General features: G+C 41.8%; 2 protein-coding genes and 1 non-coding gene across 4 annotated transcripts; 1 reads left to right on the top strand and 2 right to left on the bottom strand.

Moving 5' to 3' along the window:
* The first annotated feature begins 2,019 nt into the window (after window positions 1-2,019).
* LOC116407997 (olfactory receptor 1-like) lies at window positions 2,020-2,946 on the top strand. Its single transcript, XM_031894605.1, has one exon. It carries the CDS (start codon window positions 2,020-2,022, stop codon window positions 2,944-2,946), a length of 927 nt encoding a protein of 308 aa, XP_031750465.1.
* A 3,271-nt stretch (window positions 2,947-6,217) lies between these two features.
* eif6 (eukaryotic translation initiation factor 6) lies at window positions 6,218-14,884 on the bottom strand. 2 transcript variants are annotated; one of them, XM_031894044.1, is made up of 7 exons: window positions 14,619-14,762; window positions 13,024-13,157; window positions 11,935-12,020; window positions 10,341-10,516; window positions 9,841-10,017; window positions 8,014-8,195; window positions 6,218-6,514 (listed from the first exon to the last, which is right to left on the bottom strand). In XM_031894044.1, the coding sequence occupies exons 2-7, from the start codon at window positions 13,128-13,130 to the stop codon at window positions 6,505-6,507; spliced, it is 738 nt and encodes a 245-aa protein (XP_031749904.1). In that variant the 5' UTR covers window positions 13,131-13,157; window positions 14,619-14,762; the 3' UTR covers window positions 6,218-6,504.
* Window positions 14,885-17,500: 2,616 nt separating this feature from the next.
* Window positions 17,501-17,572, bottom strand: trnaq-cug. The gene has a single exon. It is a non-coding gene; the product is annotated as a tRNA-Gln (tRNA).
* Window positions 17,573-22,738: the final 5,166 nt, after the last annotated feature.

The following is a 22,738-nucleotide window of genomic DNA, read 5'->3' as shown; positions in this document are numbered from 1 at the left end:
TTATTTAATGGTTAAATGATTCCCTTTTCTCTGTAATAATAAAACAGTACCTGTACTTGATCCCAACTAAGATATAATTACCCCTTATTGGGGGCAGAACAGCCCTATTGGGTTTATTTCATGGTTAAATGATCCCCTTTTCTCTGTAATAATAAAACAGTACCTGTACTTGATCCCAACTAAGATATAATTACCCCTTATTGGGGCAGAACAGCCCTATTGGGTTTATTTAATGGTTAAATTATTTCCTTTTCTCTGTAATAATAAAACAGTACCTGTACTTGATCCCAACTAAGATATAATTAATCCTTACTGGATGCAAAATAATCCTGTTGGCTTTAATTAATGTTTTATTGATTTTTAGTAGACTTAAGGTATGACGATCCAAATTACGGAAAGACCCCTTATTCGGAATAACCTTGGTTGATTACTTGCATTACAGGCGAATGTAACCAAAGTTGTAAGCTAAATAAAAGCTGATACAATAAACAAAGTAATGGATACAACATTCCAGGGTATTTAATTCCAGGAAGCTTTGAAAAAGTCATTCTGATTTGAGCCAGTTGGGTGACTAACTAAATGTCAAGAAAAATACAGCAAATCCATTTGATTTGACTTATTACTACACATATACTGTACCATGACTTGGATGGATGAGAACCTTCACAGACATAAATACATAGTTACATAGGGTGGAAAAAGACAAGAGTCCATCAAGTTCAACCCTTCGAAGTAAACCCAGCATACACAAGCTATACTGACCTATCTATACACTCACATACATAAACTATATATACAACCAGTAATACTAACTGTAGATATTAGTATCACAATAGCCTTGGATATTCTGCTTGTTCAAGAACTCATCCAGCCCCTCTTATAGGCATTAACAGAATCTGCCATTACCCCATCACTAGGAAGGGCATTCCCCAACCTCACTGCCCTCACCGTGAGGAACCCCCTACGCTGCTTCAAATGGAAGCTCCGTTCCTCTAATCTAAAGGGGGGACCTCTGGTGCGTTGATTGTTTTTATGGGAAAAAGAAACACCCCCCATCTGCCTATAATCCCCTCTAATGTACTTGTACAGAGTAATCATGTCCCCTCGCAAGCGCCTCTTTTCCAGAGAAAACAACCCCAACCTCGACAGTCTAACCTCATAGTTTAACCCTTCCATCCCCTTTACCAGTTTAGTTGCAGTCTCTGCACTCTCTCCAGCTCATTAATATCCTTCTTAAGGACTGGAGCCCAAAACTGCCCCCCATACTCAAGGTGAGGCCTTACCAGGGGCCTATAAAGAGGCAAAATTATGTTCTCATCCCTTGAGTCAATGCCCTTTTTTTATACAAGACAGCACTTTATTTGCTTTAGTAGCCACAGAATGACACTGCCTGGAATTAGACAACTTGTTATCTACAAAAATCCCAGATCCTTCTCCATTAAGGAAACCCCCAACACACTACCATTCAGTAGATAGTTCGTGTTTATATTATTTCTACCAAAATGCATAACTTTGCACTTTTCAACATTGAACCTAATTTTCGATTTTGCTGCCCAGTTTTCCAGTTTTGTCAAATCGCTCTGCAAAGCGGCAGCATCCTGCATGGAACTTATAGTTTTGCACAATTTAGTGTCATCAGCAAAAATAGAAACAGTACTCTCTATGCCCACCTCCAGGTCATTAATAAACAAGTTAAAAAGCAAAGGCCCAAGGACTGACCCCTGCGGTACTCCACTAACCACACTGGCCCAATTAGAAAATGTTCCATTTACCACCACTCTTTGTACTCTATCCTTCAGCCAGTTCTCTATCCAATTACAAATATTATGTTCTAGGCCAATATTCCTCATTTGTATCATTTACAATGTTGACTGGTAAATACTGAAGAAAAAAATACTTTTTTTCCCAGTGGCAGATTTAGACCAAACAAACTTTTATGATGATGACTCGGACAATGAGCAGTTTGACCAGACACCACAACAGAATAACTTGATACATTTTTAAATGAATGACAAGATCATGGGCAACCACTCATATTTCGAAGCGTTCCATATCTTGGCATTTTCAGACACATCAGTAAATCATCTTCTGATGTTCTTTGTTTTCTTTGTGATCTACTCGACTACAGTTGTGGGCAATGTAATAATAATCAGCTTGGTGTTGGCGGATTCTCGCTTACATACCCCCATGTACATTCTACTCAGCAACCTTTCCTCTTTGGATGTTGGTTTCACCACAGTCACTATCCCCAAACTGATGGACATTTTATTAACCGGATATCACTCTATCTCATACAGAAGCTGCCTCACCCAGCTGTACTTTTTTGTTTTCTTTGGAAGCACGGAAGCATTGATACTGTCCTCCATGGCGTATGATCGCTACGTTGCAATCTGCCACCCCCTGCAGTACCATGCAATTATGAGCGGGAAGAAATACGCCCTGATTGTTGGAGGCCCATGGATAATGGGGAGTGTGAACTCATTCTTTCTTACTTCAATGGCCTCAAAGTTATCATTCTGTGGTGCACGCAATATTGATGAGTTCTACTGCAATTTTAAAGCTTTGTCCAAAATCTCCTGCAATAGCTCTGGGTTTCAAACAATAATATACATAGATACATTTATAGTTATTCTATTCCAACTCATGCTGATCTTCATATCCTACATTAAAATAATTACAGTGACCTTGGGCATCAGATCATCTGGCGCCAGAATGAAATTCTTCTCCACCTGTTCCTCCCACCTCACCACTCTGATTATTTTCTATGGGTCGGTGCTATGTATGTACGCCAGGCCGCCTTCGCAACACGCAGATGACTTGGACAACGTCTTTTCTGTTCTGCACACAGCAATAACACCCATGTTGAACCCTCTTGTCTATAGTCTGAGAAATAACGATGTAAAGAGTGCTTTGGAAAAAATAAAGGAAAAATTAAAATGGTTATGAAAACTGTTCCGTATAATAAAGGCATACTAATCAATTTATTTTACTAGTAATAAGGAAGGTCAATTCTGCCTTGATTTTTAAGGTGAACATTTTATTTCTAAATTACTGATTACATAGAAAATAATTCTCTCTGCCATTTAAAATGTTATTCTTGAACCAACAAATGTATTTGTAGCTGTAATATTGGTGTGTAGGCGCCATCTCAGTGCATTGTGCCTGAGTCTGAGCTTTCAGCCAGCGCTACACATTAGAACTGCTTTCAGCTAACCTATTGTTTCTCCTACTCCCATGTAACTGGAGGAGTCCCAAGCCGGACTTGGATTTCTTACTATTGAGTGTTATTCTGATACCTACTGGGAGCTGCTATCTTGCTCCCTTCCCATTGTTCTGCTGATCGGCTGCTGGGAGTGAGGGGGGGGATTTCACTCCAACTTGCAGCGCAGCAGTAAAGTGTGCCTGAGTCTGAGCTTTCAGAAGGAGCCAGCGCTACACATTAGAACTGCTTTCAGCTAACCTATTGTTTCTCCTACTCCCATGTAACTGGAGGAGTCCCAAGCCGGACTTGGATTTCTTACTATTGAGTGCTATTCTGATACCTACTGGGAGCTGCTATCTTGCTCCCTTCACGTTGTTCTGCTGATCGGCTGCTGGGGGGGGGGGGGATATCACTCCAACTTGCAGCGCAGCAGTAAAGTGTGCCCGAGTCTGAGCTTTAGAAGGAGCCAGTGCTACACATTAGAACTGCTTTCAGCTAATCTATTGTTTCTCCTACTCCCATGTAACTGGAGGAGTCCCAAGCCGGACTTGGATTTCTTACTATTGAGTGCTATTCTGATACCTACTGGGAGCTGCTATCTTGCTCCCTTCCCATTGTTCTGCTGATCGGCTGCTGGGAGTGAGGGGGGGGATATCACTCCAACTTGCAGCGCAGCAGTAAAGTGTGCCTGAGTCTGAGCTTTCAGAAGGAGCCAGCACTACACATTAGAACTGCTTTCACCTAACCTATTGTTTCTCCTACTCCCATGTAACTGGAGGAGTCCCAAGCCGGACTTGGATTTCTTACTATCGAGTGCTATTCTGATACCTACTGCTTGCAAGAACCAAACATGGAGTAGCTTCATATTCCCTATTTGACTGAAGTTCAGCACAAGCCTTACATATTCAACTCAGGTTTAACGGTTACATTTAAAGAGATACTGACACCATAACTCAAACCCTATCATAACATTGTCTTTACATGCTGTTTATACTTTAGCCATAAAAGTATTTTTCCTATGCTTTAATATTAACTATCTGATCCTCCATGTTCATCTATAAGGGAGCTGCCATATTTGTGCAGCAGGAGTCCGTTAGCATTAGAAGCTGTAACTGACAAGTAACAATTACTTACAAAAACAACTCTATTAGCAATAAAACAATGAACATGACCTATAGGTAATTTTTAATGTACATTAATACTTTTGAGAAGTAGTTTTTAGTGTATCACTTTAAGGAGCCATACACTGATTTATTTCACACAGTACCCAACCAATTAGCCTTCGGGTCAAACTTACAGATATCACACAAAGGAACCTTACATGTTGCTCCGCAAGTGAGCAAAATTTCAGGCCGGCTTGGGCGGCATGCCAGCCCAGGCCTGGGCCTTGCCACAAATCCGGGCCTGACAAAAAATTTTTTTTATCAGTATGTGTATCGACAGCTTTAGATGTGTTGCACTCTTCCATTGCAGTTCTTGTCCCAACGCATGATGTCAGACAATAACCCACCAACTGGATCACACCCTAAATCCATCCATAGAGATTTCACACTCCGCAGATAGGCATGCAAAACCAAAAGGGAGCGTAGGAAAAACAGAGAACAAGAAAGTGGAAATAAGTGAGACCTTTCTCCCGATATGCCCACCTAAGGTAGGCGATATTGGAGTAATCCAATTACGAGAATAGGACCCGTCAGAGCGAGGAGCATCTCAATGAGCTGATAAAGTCCCTGACAGGAAAATCAAACCCACCAAATTTATGCCAGATATTGGTCGGTAGGCCTGTCAGGGGTGCCCATACATGGGCAGGTAAGCTGTTGAATCTATCTGAAGGACCCCGATCATCAGCACAAGGCTCTGCTATCGCAGGCTACTAACTGCTCCAAAATGCCCTGCCGGTGGAAAGCCCTTCGTTTCGCTTTGGTTTTCAGAAGTCGTGCAAAGTTGCCTGCCAGTGTATGGCCATCTTTAATGGTTGAATGAAAAAAAGTTATTCTTTCTTGCTTAGCTTTTAGCTCAAGTAAAGGATACTTTCCAATTCTTGTTTGCAAGTAAACCCATTCTATATTTTAAGAAAAGACACAAAAAAATCTCCATGATGGGCGTGGTTGCCATAAACTGCAGCCATGTTGTTTGGCTATAACAGGGGTGGGCAAATTTTTGGCTCAGGGCCACATTGACTTACGCCCAGGGCTGCCATCAGAAATCACGGGGCCTCTCAGCTCCCCCCCAGCATCCTCCAGCTCCACTCCCCAGCATCCTGCAGTTCCCCACCCCAGCATCCTTCAGCTCTCCCCCCCAGCTTCTCCTCAAAATCCTCCCACCAGCTCTCCCCAGCATCTTCCATCTCCCCCCCCCCCCCCCCCCCCAGCAACCTGTGGCTCCTTCCTCCAGCGACCCGCTGCTTCCTCCGTCCTTGGCTGCTTCTGTCCCCCAGCTCCCCGCTGCATTCTTTTATACAGCTGCGGCCCATGCGTGCTGACATCACGCGCACGCACCGGGCGCAACCTATCAGGGCCCGCCATTCTTTTAAGGGGGCCCGGAGTCGGTGGGCCGGATTAAAAAGGCCAACGGCACGAATGTGGCCCGCGGGCCTAGTTCGCCCACCCCTGGGCTATAAGCAAATTACTAACCAGCCAAAAATTATGTCAGAAACAAAGACAAGAAATTAGAACATACAGTAAGCGATGAAATATGCTATTCCACCAATGAGTCAAGTTCTTATAAAATTACATTTTGTAATTAACAGCTTAGCCTTGTTGGAATGACAGACATACCGACAACTTTAAGGCCTTATTCCATTGATGGAAGCATAGTTAAATGTGTTAGTTGATAAAATATGGTATATAAATATAAAATAACATTGAAAGTCTTAATTAATCAGCCCCTTAGTAATAGTATAGCCCCTTAGTAATGACTATAATTGGCAGTACAGAAATGGTCCTTTCTTTATTTCTAATGTGCATAGTGGAAAGCCTAGGCTCGACACCCTGTCTACAACGATGAGGAACAAGATTTATTTTTGAGTAATAAAACTGTTTATTATTCATAATAACCTAGAATATATTTAAGTGCAATATAGCAAGCAGATGCTTACACGACACTCTTTTTCCCTGTCACAAATTGCAGTTAAAAAAAGCCATTTCATTTTTATTTCAGATACAGTTTTAATGCGATGACAGAATAACAAAGACATATTTGGGCGACAGCGCTCTTGGGAAGTCCAGTTTGGTGAAAAAGCTGGTAAGCGACAGAGTTGTTTGTTTGAGCAAAGGAACGATCAGGGATGCTTGCCATTTTTTTTATGTTAAACTGAAATGAAAAATAGTAAAAAAAAAAAAAAAGTTAGGGCTTCTTGGTATGTATAACAAAAAACAATATCATGCAAAACAAATAAATACAATACTTTAATATTTCACACTGTATGTATAGTATGTATTGTTTCCTTTGGAAAGAGAAGTATAATTCTATAGTAAAAGGCACTGAATAAACTGAATGCATTTCAATTAGGCTTTAATCCTGCCCAAGGTACACTCTCTGAAGTTAGTAAGCCAACAGAAAGTTGAAATGTCATTGAAGTGCCACGTGGCACAATAAGTGGCAGCCATTTGTTCAAGTTATGTCATATAAACCTAAAAACACAAAGCTTAGCAACAACATTTTTTGAGTTACCAAGACTGCTTCTTTGTAGATATAGAGACTGACTTCGAAACTGGGTAAAATAGACAGACTGCACAAAATAAAAAAATGTTTTCAATATAGTTAGTTAGGCAAAAATGTAATCTATAAAGCTGGAGTGGATGGGTGTCTAACATAATGGCCAGAACACTACTTCCTCCTTTACAGCTCTCTGTTAGCAGTCAGTAGCCAATCAGTGACTTAAGGGACATATGGGACATAACTGTTCAGTTAGTTTGCATTTGAATCTGACCTAAATGCTCTGAACTGAACAGTTATGTCCCACGTGGGCCCCCCCTAAAGGAAAAGTAACACTAAAAATTTGTAACTAAAAAATCTATTCTACCCTCCCCCAATAATTGCCCTATCCTGAAAACTATTTGTTATTTATAATGCTTTAGAAGAAAATACCTGTAAAAAACTTGGCTTCTGGTCATTTCAACAAAGGTGATATGGCGATGCTGGGAAAGTTTCAGGGAATATGGCCATGCAGGAGAAAATATCGGGTGAAGTTTAACTATGCGGCGATCGACTGATCGAGTCTAGCCTGACTCCTTCCTATACAGAAGGAAGGCTAGACTCGATCAGTCGATCGCCGCATAGTTAAACTTCACCTGATACTTTCTCTTGCATGGCCATATTCCCTGAAACTTTCCCCGGCATCGCCACATCACCTTTGTTGACCGGAAGCCAAGTTTTTTACAGGTATTTTCTTCTAAAGCATTATAAATAACAAATAGTTTTCAGGATAGGGCAATTATTGGGGGAGGGTAGAATAGATTTTTTAGTTAAAAATTTTTAGCGTTACTTTTCCTCCCCTAAAGTCACTAACTAAGAGGTTAGCGAGCTGAAAGCAGGAAGCAGTGTTCTGGCCTTTCTAGATTACATTTTTGCCTAACTATATTACAAAAATATTTGATTTTGCGCAGACTATGTATTTTACCCAGTCTAATTTTTACACTGATCTATTCCTTTAACGCTCTAACTTGCAGTAGTATGGGCAAAAGTAAAGTATGATTGGTTGCTACTGGCCATTATTGAACATGAGACGTCTATAATAAATTACATCCTAAAAAAGAAAGTTCTCAACTAAGGGTAAAAAAGAGGCACAATGCAAAATGAAAATTCCTTACCTGTCAATGAGGGAGTCTCTCATGCTGGTGGCAATAGTACTAGGATGTGCGTCGCTCAGTTTAAATACACTTTCTATAACGGACAATTCTGTACTTGTGGTATCCAAGCCGCAAAACGCTGACCAGTCATTCACAACCATTCCTGCAGCGATCACTTCACTGCCGCGGTTTACAGTTCCCGTCTGTAATACAATCAATACAGTCATTACTAAAAATTTGAGGAGAGCAGCTAATCTTCCAATAAATAATATCTTTATTTTCTCAGCTAAGAACATCAAAACCTTAATGCTGTATGCGCTTCAGTTGCTACCACCCTTAGTCGTAGGCACACAGTCCAAACACAAAAGTATTTACGCCAAGTGTGGCATGGGTAAAAAAATTAACTATTTAATAACTCGCCTGTCTCCTCTTGCACTGCCTGTGCTCTCAGGCACAGCAAAATAAAAAGAGTTCTGAATACAAAGAGGGACTGAACTATAATTATTTTATTTCCTGTTTGCTTGCCTTCCTGTAGTCAAACAGCCCTGAATGTATAAATATTTCTTACAGAGTACCATGCCTTAAAAGGAACAAAAAAAACACAAAAATGTAACTGTATCAAAGTAATTAAACTTTTATACATTTACAATTCAAGCTGAAAAAAAAAATAGGCAAAGGTTACACAGCAGATAAACTCTGCAGAATACAATGGGGTTTTATCTGTTCTCTGCTATGTAATCTGTGCATTTTCTTCTTTTTCCAGCTTGAATGGCTGCCCCGGGGCTACACAGCAGGGTATTTATATAAACTATAGTAGGGTTTCTGTAGCAAACACCCCAGCTGTACCAGTGCAGGAATGGCTGCCCCCGGGGCTACACAGCGGGGTATTTATATAAACTATAGTAGGGTTTCTGTAGCAAACACCCCAGCTGTACCAGTGCAGGAATGGCTGCCCCCGGGGCTACACAGCAGGGTATTTATATAAACTATAGTAGGGTTTCTGTAGCAAACACCCCAGCTGTACCAGTGCAGGAATGGCTGCCCCCGGGGCTACACAGCGGGGTATTTATATAAACTATAGTAGGGTTTCTGTAGCAAACACCCCAGCTGTACCAGTGCAGGAATGGCTGCCCCCGGGGCTACACAGCAGGGTATTTATATAAACTATAGTAGGGTTTCTGTAGCAAACACCCCAGCTGTACCAGTGCAGGAATGGCTGCCCCCGGGGCTACACAGCAGGGTATTTATAGTAGGGTTTCTGTAGCAAACACCCCAGCTGTACCAGTGCAGGAATGGCTGCCCCCGGGGCTACACAGCAGGGTATTTATATAAACTATAGTAGGGTTTCTGTAGCAAACACCCCAGCTGTACCAGTGCAGGAATGGCTGCCCCCGGGGCTACACAGCAGGGTATTTATATAAACTATAGTAGGGTTTCTGTAGCAAACACCCCAGCTGTACCAGTGCAGGAATGGCTGCCCCTGGGGCTACACAGCGGGGTATTTATATAAACTATAGTAGGGTTTCTGTAGCAAACACCCCAGCTGTACCAGTACAGGAATGGCTGCCCCGGGGCGACACAGCGGGGTATTTATATAAACTATAGTAGGGTTTCTGTAGCAAACACCCCAGCTGTACCAGTGCAGGAATGGCTGCCGCCGGGGCTACACAGCAGGGTATTTATATAAACTATATTAGGGTTTCTGAAGCAGGCAGTCCAGTTTTACCAGGGCAGGGCAACAGTTAAAGTTAAAATATAATGTAAACACTTGTTTTTTGGTGTTACTGTTCCTTTAACAAACAAAAATGTCTGATTATCTGTAAATCCAGACACCTAAACATGGCTTACCACAAGAGGGACCTGTAGCAGAGAAGACAGTTCATCTTGATCCTCAATAGATGTTTTGGGATGCAGCAGGCCTCCTTGGTTACTGAAGGCACAGTAACTCCCTACAAGTACTTGATCGGCTATTGTCTGTCTAAAAACCTCAACTTTAAGGACGTCTGCCAAGATCTCTTCTGTCTCCTGTAAGAAATTACAATAAAGAAAAGATTTTATTTCTATATGAACACATCACTAACAGATTATTACATTTCAACATTGAGGCTAAATACCAAACAAAATACATTTCCAAACTGTAACCCTTATACATTATTGCCTGCTAAGACGGCACTGTTCATTTTATTGTCTATGCCAGGGGAGGGCAAACTACGGCCCGCGGGCCACATCCGGCCCGTCAGCCCTTTCAATCCGGCCCGCCGTCTCCGGCCCCGAGAAAAAAGTTTGCCAGCTAAACCCATGAGCTGGAGTACTTTTAAAAACGGTCAAGCAGGAAAATCATACTGTACCCTGTCAAGATCAGGATGCACAAGAGCCACGTAGTCATTACATGCAATAACATTGCCCAAGGCAGAGAGGCGCTCCTCTACTCTCTGAATTCGCACCGAGTCTGGTAAGCTGTTTCTGATGTGCTGAAGTTCTTGATCTGTTGTGTTGTTTGGAACCATGAGGCCGTGTCTGTTGCCTGTAACAATAAAGAATGTTCATAAAGAGGAATTCCTAGCCGAGTTTCAAATAGCATACAAAGAAAAAAAAACCAAATTCAAACATGAATTGTCTAAGCGGGGATTCAATCTTGTTCTTTAGTATCGTGTTCCATTTAGTAGTGACGGCTATCTTCATGGATACACCATTAATCAACTATTCTTCAATACATGTATGCTGGGAGTTTTAATTAAAGGGGAAATCCACCCAAACACATCTTAAGCTTTTTGAAAAGTAGACATAATTTCAAGCAACTTTGCAATATACATCCGTTAAAACATATGCAGCCATTTCATGATTTTGAATGGAATAATATGGTTTGGAACAGTTCCCTAAGCCCCACCCCCTGTTCCCCTGCTGATCTGGCTGGCTACTTTGTGACTCAAACTGTAACAGAAGTCGCCTGTCCTCAGCCTACATCCTCCAAGTCCCACAATTCCCTGCACACGTGATGTCAATAAGGAAAGGAACATCACAGTGCAATGCATTGTGGGTTTTGTAGTTCCTGCATGCTGTCTGTAAGCTGTGGAGAAATTGTTACAATTTGTAATGTCAGTGTTTTAGTCCCTTCTCCCCTGCCTGAATTTCAAAAGATGCAGAAAGAGAAGAACTTTTTGCAGCATATAAAAATGGTATTTATTCATAGTATTTAAAGAAACAGATTACAGTGATGGGTATATTAGGGGTTTCTGTGTTGTGTGGGGCTCTGACAAATTTTGATTTGGAAGCCAGAGTTCCCCTTTAAAGAACAGACAAAAGGTTTTATGCTAGATACTATGTTGAGGATACACATTCTTAGATTTTTAACATCTGCTTAGTTAAGTTCAGTTAGAACATCTTTCCAGGCACAAGAGACATAATTTCTACCAGATTATAAAAATAAGATAACACTGCAGGAGGGGCAAGAATGAAATGAAAATAAATGAATTTATCATCACCTGAAAACTTTTGGTTAACATGTGGTTAATTATATTATTATTTGTTTTTTTTAATCTACAGCTACTTTTTTGTTCCATTATTATTACACAGGGTTACTCTTGCGTTTTTCTATTATACCTCAGTTTTCCTGTGTACAGAAATAATAAGGCTGTATGGTTGTGCTATAAGAGAAAACATGTACTTTACACCACAGACTCTCTTTAAATGCAAAGGCAAGGCTAAAAATCAAAAGACTAGGAGAAGGAGGCTGATGTGTGGCGATCCAAACTGAGGAAAGATCTCTTATACGAAAAACTCCAGGTCCCGAGCATTCTGGATAATCGGTCCTATACCTGTAGTACCTTTCTATTTTACTACTAGCTTTCCTATTTTATGCTTTGTCTACAATAGCGTCACAGTAGTGCGTATCTCGGACAGATCTACTTAACATGGGAACCACAAGAATCACTAAATACTCACCAACGCACATCCTCCCGATTATTCTACAGCCAGCGATAGATGCATGTACAACAGGTATTGTCTCGGAAAGTTCTCCTTCAAACACACTGAAAAAATAAACATTGTAAACATTGGTAACTGAAAGTCAATAAATTAGTTCTGAAACCTTACTTAGATTGTAAACTCTATGGGGCAGGGACCTCCTTCCTATTGTGTCTTACTGTGGCACTTTATCTCTGTGTATTTCTACCTATTTATTGTATTATAACACTTGTCCTACCTGTGTGTAATTGTGTATACAGTTATAGGATCCGTTATCCGGAAACCCATTATCCTGAAAGCTCTGAAGTATGGAAAGCCTGTCTCCTATAGACTCCATTTTAATTAAATAATTCAGATTTGTAAAAAAGTATTTCCTTTTTCTTCGTAATAATAAAACAGTACCTTTTATTCGATACCAACTAAGGTATAATGGATCCTTATTGGGGGCAAAATAATACTATTGGGTTTAATTGTTTGTTTTTTTAGTAGACTTAAGGTGGCCATACACGAGCAGATCCGCTCGCTTGGCGATGTCGCCAAGCGAGCGGATCTTCACCCGATATCCCCACCTACGGGTGGGCGATATCGGGGAGCATTTAGGGAAAAAAAATAATAATTCGATCGTTTTATGTGGGCGGCAATGGGGCAGTCGGTTCGGGGACCGCATCAACGAGCCGATGCGGTCCCCGATCTGACCGGATTTTCTAACCTGGCCGATCGAGATCTGGCCAATTTCAGGCCAGATATCGGTCGGCCAGGCCGCTCTGCTCTCCCCATACACGGGCCGATTAGCTGCCGAATTGGTCCAAGGGACCGATATCGGCAGCTATAGTCGGCCCGTGTATGGGGACCTTTAAGGTATGGAGATCCAAATAATGGAAAGACCCCTTATCCGGAATACCCTTGGTCCCCAGCATTCTGCATAATGGGTCCTATACCTGCATTGTAAGATTGTACATTGCTGCGTATTCTTGTAGCGCTTTATAAATCAAGTTATACATACAGACATCAATCAGACATGCAGCCACAAGATCATCAAAGGGACAGGTTGATAAAACTAAGCCTGACCTGTAGAAGTTCTCCGATCCCCCAATGGCCACCAGGCAGTAGGTGTTGGTAAGCTTGGCAAAACAGCCAATTTCATTGTTGTTCTCAAAAGATGCACGGACTGCCATGTCTGCTTCTTAGAAATCACTGATGCACTGTGGGAGTCAAAAAAAAAAGAAGATATTAGCTTCTCATAACAACCCCCTTACCCAACTTGGCATATGACATTTGTATTGGGTTAATATATATATATATATATATATATATATATACACACCCATTAATATTATACAGCGCTGCAGAATATGTTGGTGCTTCATAATAATGCTGCTAGCAGCCATTTATAATGTGAGCACACCACAGGCACCATGCTTTCCCTACACTATAAAGGAGGCAAACCGCAAACAATAAACTATTCAAAGGTATAATATGTGGCTGGGTGGGACCAGACTGAAGGCCTATTAATGGGGCAGCGTGTCGCTTTATTATATGGAGATGACTCTGAAATAACAGAGGGATGACTGATATGCCAATGTTTCCAAATATCTGTTACACTGTAATGCAGTGTATTCATCACTTAAAGGCTCGTGCCTAGGAAAGCCCCACAATAAGAGAAAGCTGCAGATCAAGGCAGTCACACTCTCGTGTTTTAATCCAAGGGAAACGCAGTTTATAGACAGCGGCTTTGTTTTCTCTGCCTGTGTTTTAAGGTGACATTTTAAAACACCGCAGAAAATGTCAGCATTACATAAATGAAGGCTATTATTTCAGAACCAGAGTTTTGGGGTCTTATGGGGGGGGGCAAATGGCTTTTGGGTCTTATGGGGAGGGGGCAAATGGCTTTTGGGTCTTATGGGGAGGGGGCAAATGGCTTTTGGGTCTTATGGGGAGGGGGCAAATGGCTTTTGGGTCTTATGGGGAGGGGGCAAATGGCTTTTGTGTCTTATGGGGGGGCCAAATGGCTTTTGGGTCTTATGGGGGGGCCAAATGGCATTTGGGTCTTATGGGGAGGGGGCAAATGGCTTTTGGGTCTTATGGGGGGGGGGCAAATGGCTTTTGGGTCTTATGGGGAGGGGGCAAATGGCTTTTGGGTCTTATGGGGAGGGGGCAAATGGCTTTTGGGTCTTATGGGGAGGGGGCAAATGGCTTTTGGGTCTTATGGGGAGGGGGCAAATGGCTTTTGGGTCTTATGGGGAGGGGGCAAATGGCTTTTGGGTCTTATGGGGGGGCCAAATGGCTTTTGGGTCTTATGGGGAGGGGGCAAATGGCTTTTGGGTCTTATGGGGAGGGGGCAAATGGCTTTTGGGTCTTATGGGGAGGGGGCAAATGGCTTTTGGGTCTTATGGGGGGGCAAATGGCTTTTGGGTCTCATGGGTTATGGGGGGCAAAGGGCTTTTGGGTCTCATGGGTTATGGGGGGCAAAGGGCTTGTGGGTCTTATGGGGGGCCAAACGTTTTTGGGTCTTAAGGGAGGGTGGCTTTTGGGTGTTGAGGGGGGCCAAATGGGTTTAGGGGGGCCCAGTGTGTTTGAGGCCTTCTGGGGGCCCCACCTGAGCTGCACTTAGTCAGTGAGTTACACTTGGAGGGGAGGGAGTAGCAGTGGCTGAATGTTCTCACACAGCTTCTGACACAGGAGTTTCAGTCCCCGCAGAGGCGCACAGGGATTGGCTGGGGATACAACTTCTGTCAACTCGCAGCTCCCTGACAGCGGTGGGCCCGGCTAAACCCGATAAGTGCCCAACCGCCCCGCTTGTCGCTCCCGATTTCCTTGCCACGTTCCGCAACTTACCGATCCCGCAAACAGCCAAGCCAGACAACTCCCGGCAACTCCCGGCCCCGAACCTCGTGCGTTACACACAATCCCGAAGTTACAGGCTCCTCTCGCGAGATTGCGGCGTCACCGCTGCACGTAACGCCGTGACGCAAGAAGGTAGCCTTCTGGGAGGACGTACAGTGGTGGCGTAACTCTTCCTTTCGCTCTGGGGAGCTGCTAGTGGCAGCTGGTCTGGGAACAGTATTTTTTGGATATATATATATATAACAGTATATAACAGTATTTTTGGATATATATATATATATATAACAGTATATAACAGTATTTTTGGATAAATACTGTATATATATTAAAAAAAAAAATATATATATATATATATATATATATATTTTCACTTTGGTTGCTTTCTGGCACCTCAGCTCTTGAAAATTTCCCTAGAAGTCGTTTCTATTGTTTCCTGAGAGCTTCTACTTGTGCCAGGGAACTTTAAAAATAAATATTTTGCTGGTTGCCCACAATACCTCACTTTTTCAGAGCGTATTCTTCCAATTCGACCAAAAAATAGAGTTTTTCAACAAACTGTCATCTTTTTAGGTGCTTTGTATTTTGAGGGAGTATGTTCGTGCATATATAGGATGTAGAACAAAAACTAATTTAGAAGACGTCACTGGGTTAAAATGACCAATAGTAATTTAACTCTGTTTCCTGTGGTGCTAATGTGTGCAGGTTACGTGTCCGTTCCGCCTAGGTTTCCCATCTTTTTGGAAGGGCTGACCGGGTCAAAACCATCCAAGTTTCCAAATTGGGGAAACTGAGCAGAACTCTTAGGGGCCGATTCACTAAAGCACGTGTTCCAATTCTGAATGGAAAAAATTCAGATTGGATACGATAATATCTGAAGATCACGACTTTTTCGTCGCCGTCACGGCGTAAACGGCGGAAAACCTTTCCGACTTTGATCCTCCTGTGCATGATTTTGGAAGCCTCCCATAGGAATAAATGGCACTCTGCAGCTCCAACCCGGCCCAAGGAAAGTCTCCCATAGGGCTCAATGGCACTCTGCAGCTCCAACCTGGCCCAAGGAAAGTCTCCCATAGGGCTCAATGGCACTCTGCAGCTCCAACCCGGCCCAAGGAAAGTCTCCCATAGGGCTCAATGGCACTCTGCAGCTCCAACCCGGCCCAAGGAAAGTCTCCCATAGGGCTCAATGGCACTCTGCAGCTCCAACCTGGCCCAAGGAAAGTCTCCCATAGGGCTCAATGGCACTCTGCAGCTCCAACCCGGCCCAAGGAAAGTCTCCCATAGGACTCAATGGCACTCTGCAGCTCCAACCTTGCCCAAGGAAAGTCACCATACCGAAGCTTGAATGAATCCGAAACTTTCATACTTGGCGCGACAATACGAATTTGGATCTCCAACCTTTTTTACCTGTGAGCGACAGTTAAACATAAAAAAAAGATGAAGAGCAACACAACCATGCATAACGCTCCTGGGGGTGCCAAATAAGGGCTGTGATTGGTAACCTCTGTGTGGACTGGCAGTCTACAGGAGGTTCTGCTAGTACACTTGGTTTTTATGCAACCAAAATTTGCCTCCAGGCCAGGAATTCAAAAATAAACACCTGGTTTAAAGTCACTGAGAGCAACATTTAATGCAGGGGTCGGGAACCTTTTTGGCTGGGAGAGCCATAAACACCACATATTTTAAAATGTAATTCCGTGAGAGCCATACAATATGTTTGGCTGCGGGGCAAGGTAGGATGGGTCCCAAGGATGCCGGAAGCGGATGCAGAGGAGGGCGTGGCCTGCGCTCGGCGGATAGAAGACGTGTTCTAAGGCTTAGAGCACATCTTCTATCCGCCGAGTGCAGGGACAAGGTAGGGTGGGTCCCAAGGATGCCGGATGCGATGAGGAGGAGGGCTTGCCTGCGCTCGGCGGATAGAAGACATGTTCTAAGCCTTCTATCCACTGAGTGCAGGCCACGCCCCCAGTTATTTTTTTATTAAAGATTTGTCAGTGAGCCAGATGTAGCCATCAAAAGAGCCACATCTGGCTCCCGAGCCATAGGTTCCCTACCCCTGATTTAATGGGTTGATGAGAGTTTTGGCCTGTCTGACTGAATCTGAACAAACCTCATGTTCTGTGGGAGGGGAGGGAATAGCCATATCAGACAAGTGAGGCCAATTTTCTTTACCTTCCTATTAGGGATGCACCGAATCCATCCCGATGGATTCAGCCGAGTACCAAACCGAATCATAATTAACATATGGTAATTAGAACCTGGAAGGGGTAAAAAAATGTTTCCCCTAACATTTAACCCTTCCAAATCCTAATAACCATACTCTAATTTATGCTAATTAGGGTTCGAATTCGGTTCAGCCAGGGCTGTGGATTTGGCCGAATCCAAACCCTGCCGAAAAAGGCCAAATACTGGATTCGGTGCATCCCTACTTCTTATTTCAGCATATTTCTTAATGAAAATCCAGAACATAGATCAGATTTATACTTAAAATTGTAAAGAACAGGGTCCTCTTGATCTCCTGTACCTATTTGTATGCAATGTCATTTTGTAGTGTACACACTTGTATTGTACAGCACTCCCAAATATGGTGGCCAGTAAATGTAATAATTTATGGCAGCAGTTTGCTCACAAAGGTGGAAATGTATATATATATATATATTTTTTTTTTTTTTTTAAGAACTTATGGTGTATTTTTTAAAATTTAAGGTTCCACCGAGATTTGAACTCGGATCGCTGGATTCAGAGTCCAGAGTGCTAACCATTACACCATGGAACCTTGGTTTTGTTTGTTTAATTGCACTTTCTTCCAGTTTTATCACACAAGGCAGTTAATGAGAACTATCCATTGCTTTTTATTAATATCTAAGTACAAATATACTAAGAATTATAAAGTACTAATTATTTACAGAAAAGCAATTCAGTTCCTATGTTTTTTGGCTAATAGTAAGAAATAATAATACTCAAACCCACCACAAGATGTCCTGCAAGGGACCCATACAAACCTCATGCACAACGCAGTTCTATACAGATAAAGATGCATAGTACCAACGGAGTATATAGGCACAACTGTACCTAAGTTTCTTTTACTAACCTTGAGAAGCAGAAAATTAACACGAACCGTATCAGAATATGAAAAGTGAAAATATTACAGTTTGTATAAATTGAGACCATACAGCATGTGCAACATATAGAGCCAGATTTATCAAAGTCCAAATTTTGGATGATTAAAAGTACGATTGCAAAAAACTCGGATTGAAAATAAAAATTTCTTATGTGCGTTAATTGCGCAAAAAATCATATCGTGGTCGTACGAAAATATCATGGTACAATCCAAAAGTTACAAAATTTTCATATTCGAACAATTATATACGGCGAAAACCTTTCTGAACCTTTAGTGCATGATTTTGGAAGCCTCCCATAGGGCTCAATGGCACTCTGCAGCTCCAACCCGGCCCAAGGAAAGTCTCCCATAGGGCTCAATGGCACTCTGCAGCTCCAACCCGGCCCAAGGAAAGCCTCCCATAGGGCTCAATGGCACTCTGCAGCTCCAACCCGGCCCAAGGAAAGTCTCCCATAGGGCTCAATGGCACTCTGCAGCTCCAACCCGGCCCAAGGAAAGTCAAGATACCGAAGCTTGAATGAATAACAAAACTTTTGTACTCGTTTGTCGCACAAATTGATGCAAAGCATGAAAAAGTCGCGGAAATTAACGAAAATATCGCAGAAAATACGCAAAGTTCTATAAATTAGAAAAAATTAAAAAATTTTTGATTGTACACAATCGTGCTTTGATAAATGTTATTGTAAAGAGACCCATTGTGCTCATACACACAATGCTATAACATATTTCTTCTTCTGCTCGGACTCCGCCATCATTGTATCTGTATCAGTGGAGGCGATATTGACTTGTTATGAGGGTTTAGTTAAGTTGGCCATAGACTGGAAGTTATTGTCTCCAGAAACATCCACTCCTAACCAAGTCAGCTGATTATCAATTGGAGTATTAAACCAAAATGACAGCCTGCATGACTGGTATATGGTCCAAATATCATTTTGGTTGGCTGGGAAATTCCAGCGGGCAAGGCTTGCATAAAGCCAATGGGTCTGCACAGTTACTCCATGTGATGTGATCATAGGCCTTGTGTCAAAACAGTCTCATAAACCTGACTTGACGCAGCTCCTTGACAGCCAAATCAGACAAACCACAACTCCCACTTTGTTTTTTCACTGGCCAATAGCAATCTTGCCTACTGCATGTCTTACCTCACCGCCAACAGACAAGCTTAGGGCGATGGGCCCTACAGGACTGGACTGCATTTCCAGGTTCAGTGCACTATCCTGATTTCTGTTGGAAAAAGAATCGATTCCTATGATCTCATCAATGTTAATGTGAATTATTCTGTTTTTCTTTTAGCACCTGATAAAAATTCAATTTACACCAAAAAAAAGTAGTATTTATTGGATTAGCATTAACTTTTTATTGTAATCACTTGTGAACAGCCCTCCTATTCTATTTTTAGTCTTTAATTCTTGTTTGCTATAAATTAATATGTTTGATTAAGATAAGGATATATGCATTTTTTTTTGTTTCATAAGGGAATTTACATGTCATGGGATTTTACATGTGAATTGTAGAACACTGCACACAGGATTCTGCACGGATACGACATACAACATGGAGCTTACAGGAGCTTTCCTACTAATCCTACCCCAGGGATACAACTGCTCCTGGCAACACCTGCATCCTACCCCTCCTCCCTAGAGGCTACACTACATGCAGTTAGTATGGAAATTTTTATGTTTTACCTCCTAATTGCTTTAAAAAAAATGGTCCTTCGTTACCTTAGAGCTTACAGCATTATTTTGCACATTAATTTCTCTTAAAGGAGATGTCCACCCACTGCTAGTTTTTTCCTTGGTGCTCAAAGGTTCAGTACTTAATAAATATTAATATTGTAGTAAATTGCCCACACTTTTTTTTCAAACTACACACCTATCTGAGCTGCTGAAACTTGAACACCCTTCGGGGGTATTTCAAAACAAATCAGTTTGTCAGTTGGAATTTCATCATTTCACTTGTTCAAAGAGAAAACAGAACAATACACGTCTGACGCCAAACCTCAATTACCATACCTTTGATTGGTGCAAAGCAGTATGGATATTGGAAATAAATAATTGTTTGGCTGTTATAGGTTACTGTCAGGCTTATCAGGATCAAGCGTAGAGAAGGGGCTCACTAGCAGCTACTAAATGTGTCTGAAGATGGAACAGGATATGGAGCCCGAGAACGACATAACGGGGTAGGACAAGCCAAAGTCAGGTCCAGCAGGCAGCAGAAGTTTAAATAGGCAACAAGCAGCACTAAGTAACTAAGGAAAGACTAAGATAACCTAGCAACTTGCTACCGCAACAAAAATGGGCCTCACTTGCGTTCATAGCAGAATGCAGTGATGAGCCAATGCGTAGAAACATATGGATATAACTCGGAATTAAGTCGCAATTGATTTCAGAAGTCTGTCTTGGATAGGGAGACTGAATTGGGTTTATGACCGTCCTGCACCCAATACGCAGCTTTCCACACCAAAACTGCAGTTCCAGTAATGCCTACTTGATGGCGAGCGCCTCAATCAATGCTATGACTTATGAATGTGAAGCTATTACTATCCTTAATTTAGTACTTACATTTTCCGTAGAACTTTCCGGAGACTGTTCTTAGTATCAGTCCCTTTCCTGTGCACTAAAGCCAATTAATCTTCCTGTATGCATTTGAAGTGTGGGAGGAAAACAGACGTAGGGAGAACATACAAACTCTGTGGAGGTAGCGCTCTGATCAGAAACGAACTGAGGACCTATGACTGCAGAGGGGAAATGGCACTCTGATGTTCCTTTCCTTATTGACATCACATGTGCAGGGAATTGTGGGATTGGGAGGATGCAGGCTGAAGGCAGGCTGTGGACAGTCGATTACTGTTACATTTTATTTGAGTCTCAAAGTAGTCAGTCAGTTCAGCAGGGAGCGGGGCTTAGGGATTTCCAAACCACATTATTACATTAAAAATCATGAAACGTCTGCATATTTTTTAATTGATGTATATTGCAAAGTTACTTTTCAAAAAACGTAAGTTGTGTTTGGGTGGTATTCTCTTTTAAAAACATTTTTTTCCCGGTTTATGATTGTGGTTTGTTATATCTGTTTTACATCGATAGCATTGCAAGGGAAAGATCAACAATCTATTAACTCAGAAAGACTCGTGGCTTTTGTTGTCAACATTCCCGAGACACTTGCTTGGAGAAGGCGTAATAGACTTAAATATAAGGGTGAGTGAAAGAGAAAAGAAAGGGTTTATTGAAGCAGAAAATGCAAAGATAAACTTTGTACATTTACTTTAGAGAAAATAGAGAAGCATCATGTACAGTAGGCCTGTGTAACACAGAATAAATGAGAATATGACATGGCAGCATTGCTCAGACCGGAAACTTTTTAGCAGAGCATCTTGGGTAATTCAGAAAACTGTATTAGGACATAATTAAACATCATTCCAAGCCCTTGTGATTCGATTGCGTCACTTTAACACTACATTGAAAGATGTACACTTGTTTTTATTTAATTTGTTTAATGAAATAAGTTAAACTGACTTCACGCCCCAAACCAGTCAGACCAGTCGTGCTTTGTAAAGTATAGAATCTGCAGTTCCTGAACCTACAGTATATAAGCAACGAGTGCTTCTGGATATACACCTCAGTTACTTGCAACCCTATCTTTTAATACTATTTCTATTTAAAAAAAAAAAAAAAAAAAAGGTTCTGGAATTTACATAATGTTTGTAGTAAGCTAAATTCTACTTTAAACTAATCAGGGATAGCTATTGAATGTGATGGACTATTGTAGACTATTTTATATACCATAATAAACCTATGTTTGAATGTTGAGCTTGCCTGGGCCCATAACCATGCAATGTGTATAATGGCATTCTAACCTGATTGGATAAAGGTTTTAGTGCTTCCCATATACCAGCTCTTTGGAAGTCCTTTGCTACATTTTTGGGATGATACAACTAATCTGAGAAGTGATCAGCGGACTCTGCATCAAGGAATGGCGGCATATAACCTGACATTGGGCCCACTGTCACAGCAATTTGATATAGACAGTGCCAAATGATATAGCTTTGTGTATAGGCCCATGATGGAGACAAAAATGACCTGGATGGAAAAACGATTCTGTGATGGGAATTGTCCTTGGCTGGTGCCCACTAACCTACTGAGAGACCTTCTGGAAGGCCACTTCAACCCGGCTTGTTTACTTACTAAAAACTACAATACACTCATTTTGTTATATTTTGGAAAATGCTGAGCATCTAAGACAGACATGTTCCTAAAAATAAATGTTAGATAACGTCTAACATGACCATACTTTTGGAAGTCAAGTCAAGAAGTGGGATGTGACCTAATACAGTTCAAGATCAGTTGATAAACCCAGACAAGAAGATTGACTGATGGTAATTCCTTAATAATATTAATGTCGAATTTCTAAAGTTAAGGGGGGCAAAATGATTTTGCTGTGGGACCCAGTGGCTTCTAGTGATGCTACTGACTTTTGTATCTTATACAAACTAATGTCATCCCTAGGACATGACCAATGCGATATTTGTCTGAAAACACCTACATTTACATTTCCAGGCAGCTTCCATATAAGAAGCACTAGCTCAACTGCATGGTTTTGGGAACATGAGTGCTGCATTTTGAAAGAAATACTGTCATGGGAAAACACATCTGTTAATAGAGCTTCTCCAGCAGAATCCTGCGTTGAAATCCATGTTTCAAAAACATCACATTGGGCTAGCCATATTCTTCATTTCTCGGGGTGCCCAACCATGTGACCTGTGCTCTGATAAACTTCAGTCACACTTTACTGCTGCACTGCAAGTTGGAGTGAAATCCCCCC

Source organism: Xenopus tropicalis, chromosome 10 (genome assembly GCF_000004195.4).
Source record: "Xenopus tropicalis strain Nigerian chromosome 10, UCB_Xtro_10.0, whole genome shotgun sequence".
In the NCBI taxonomy this organism is placed as follows: Eukaryota; Metazoa; Chordata; class Amphibia; order Anura; family Pipidae; genus Xenopus; species Xenopus tropicalis.
Note: the sequence above shows the minus strand (reverse complement) of the source record. Positions and strands in the feature narration are given on the sequence as shown.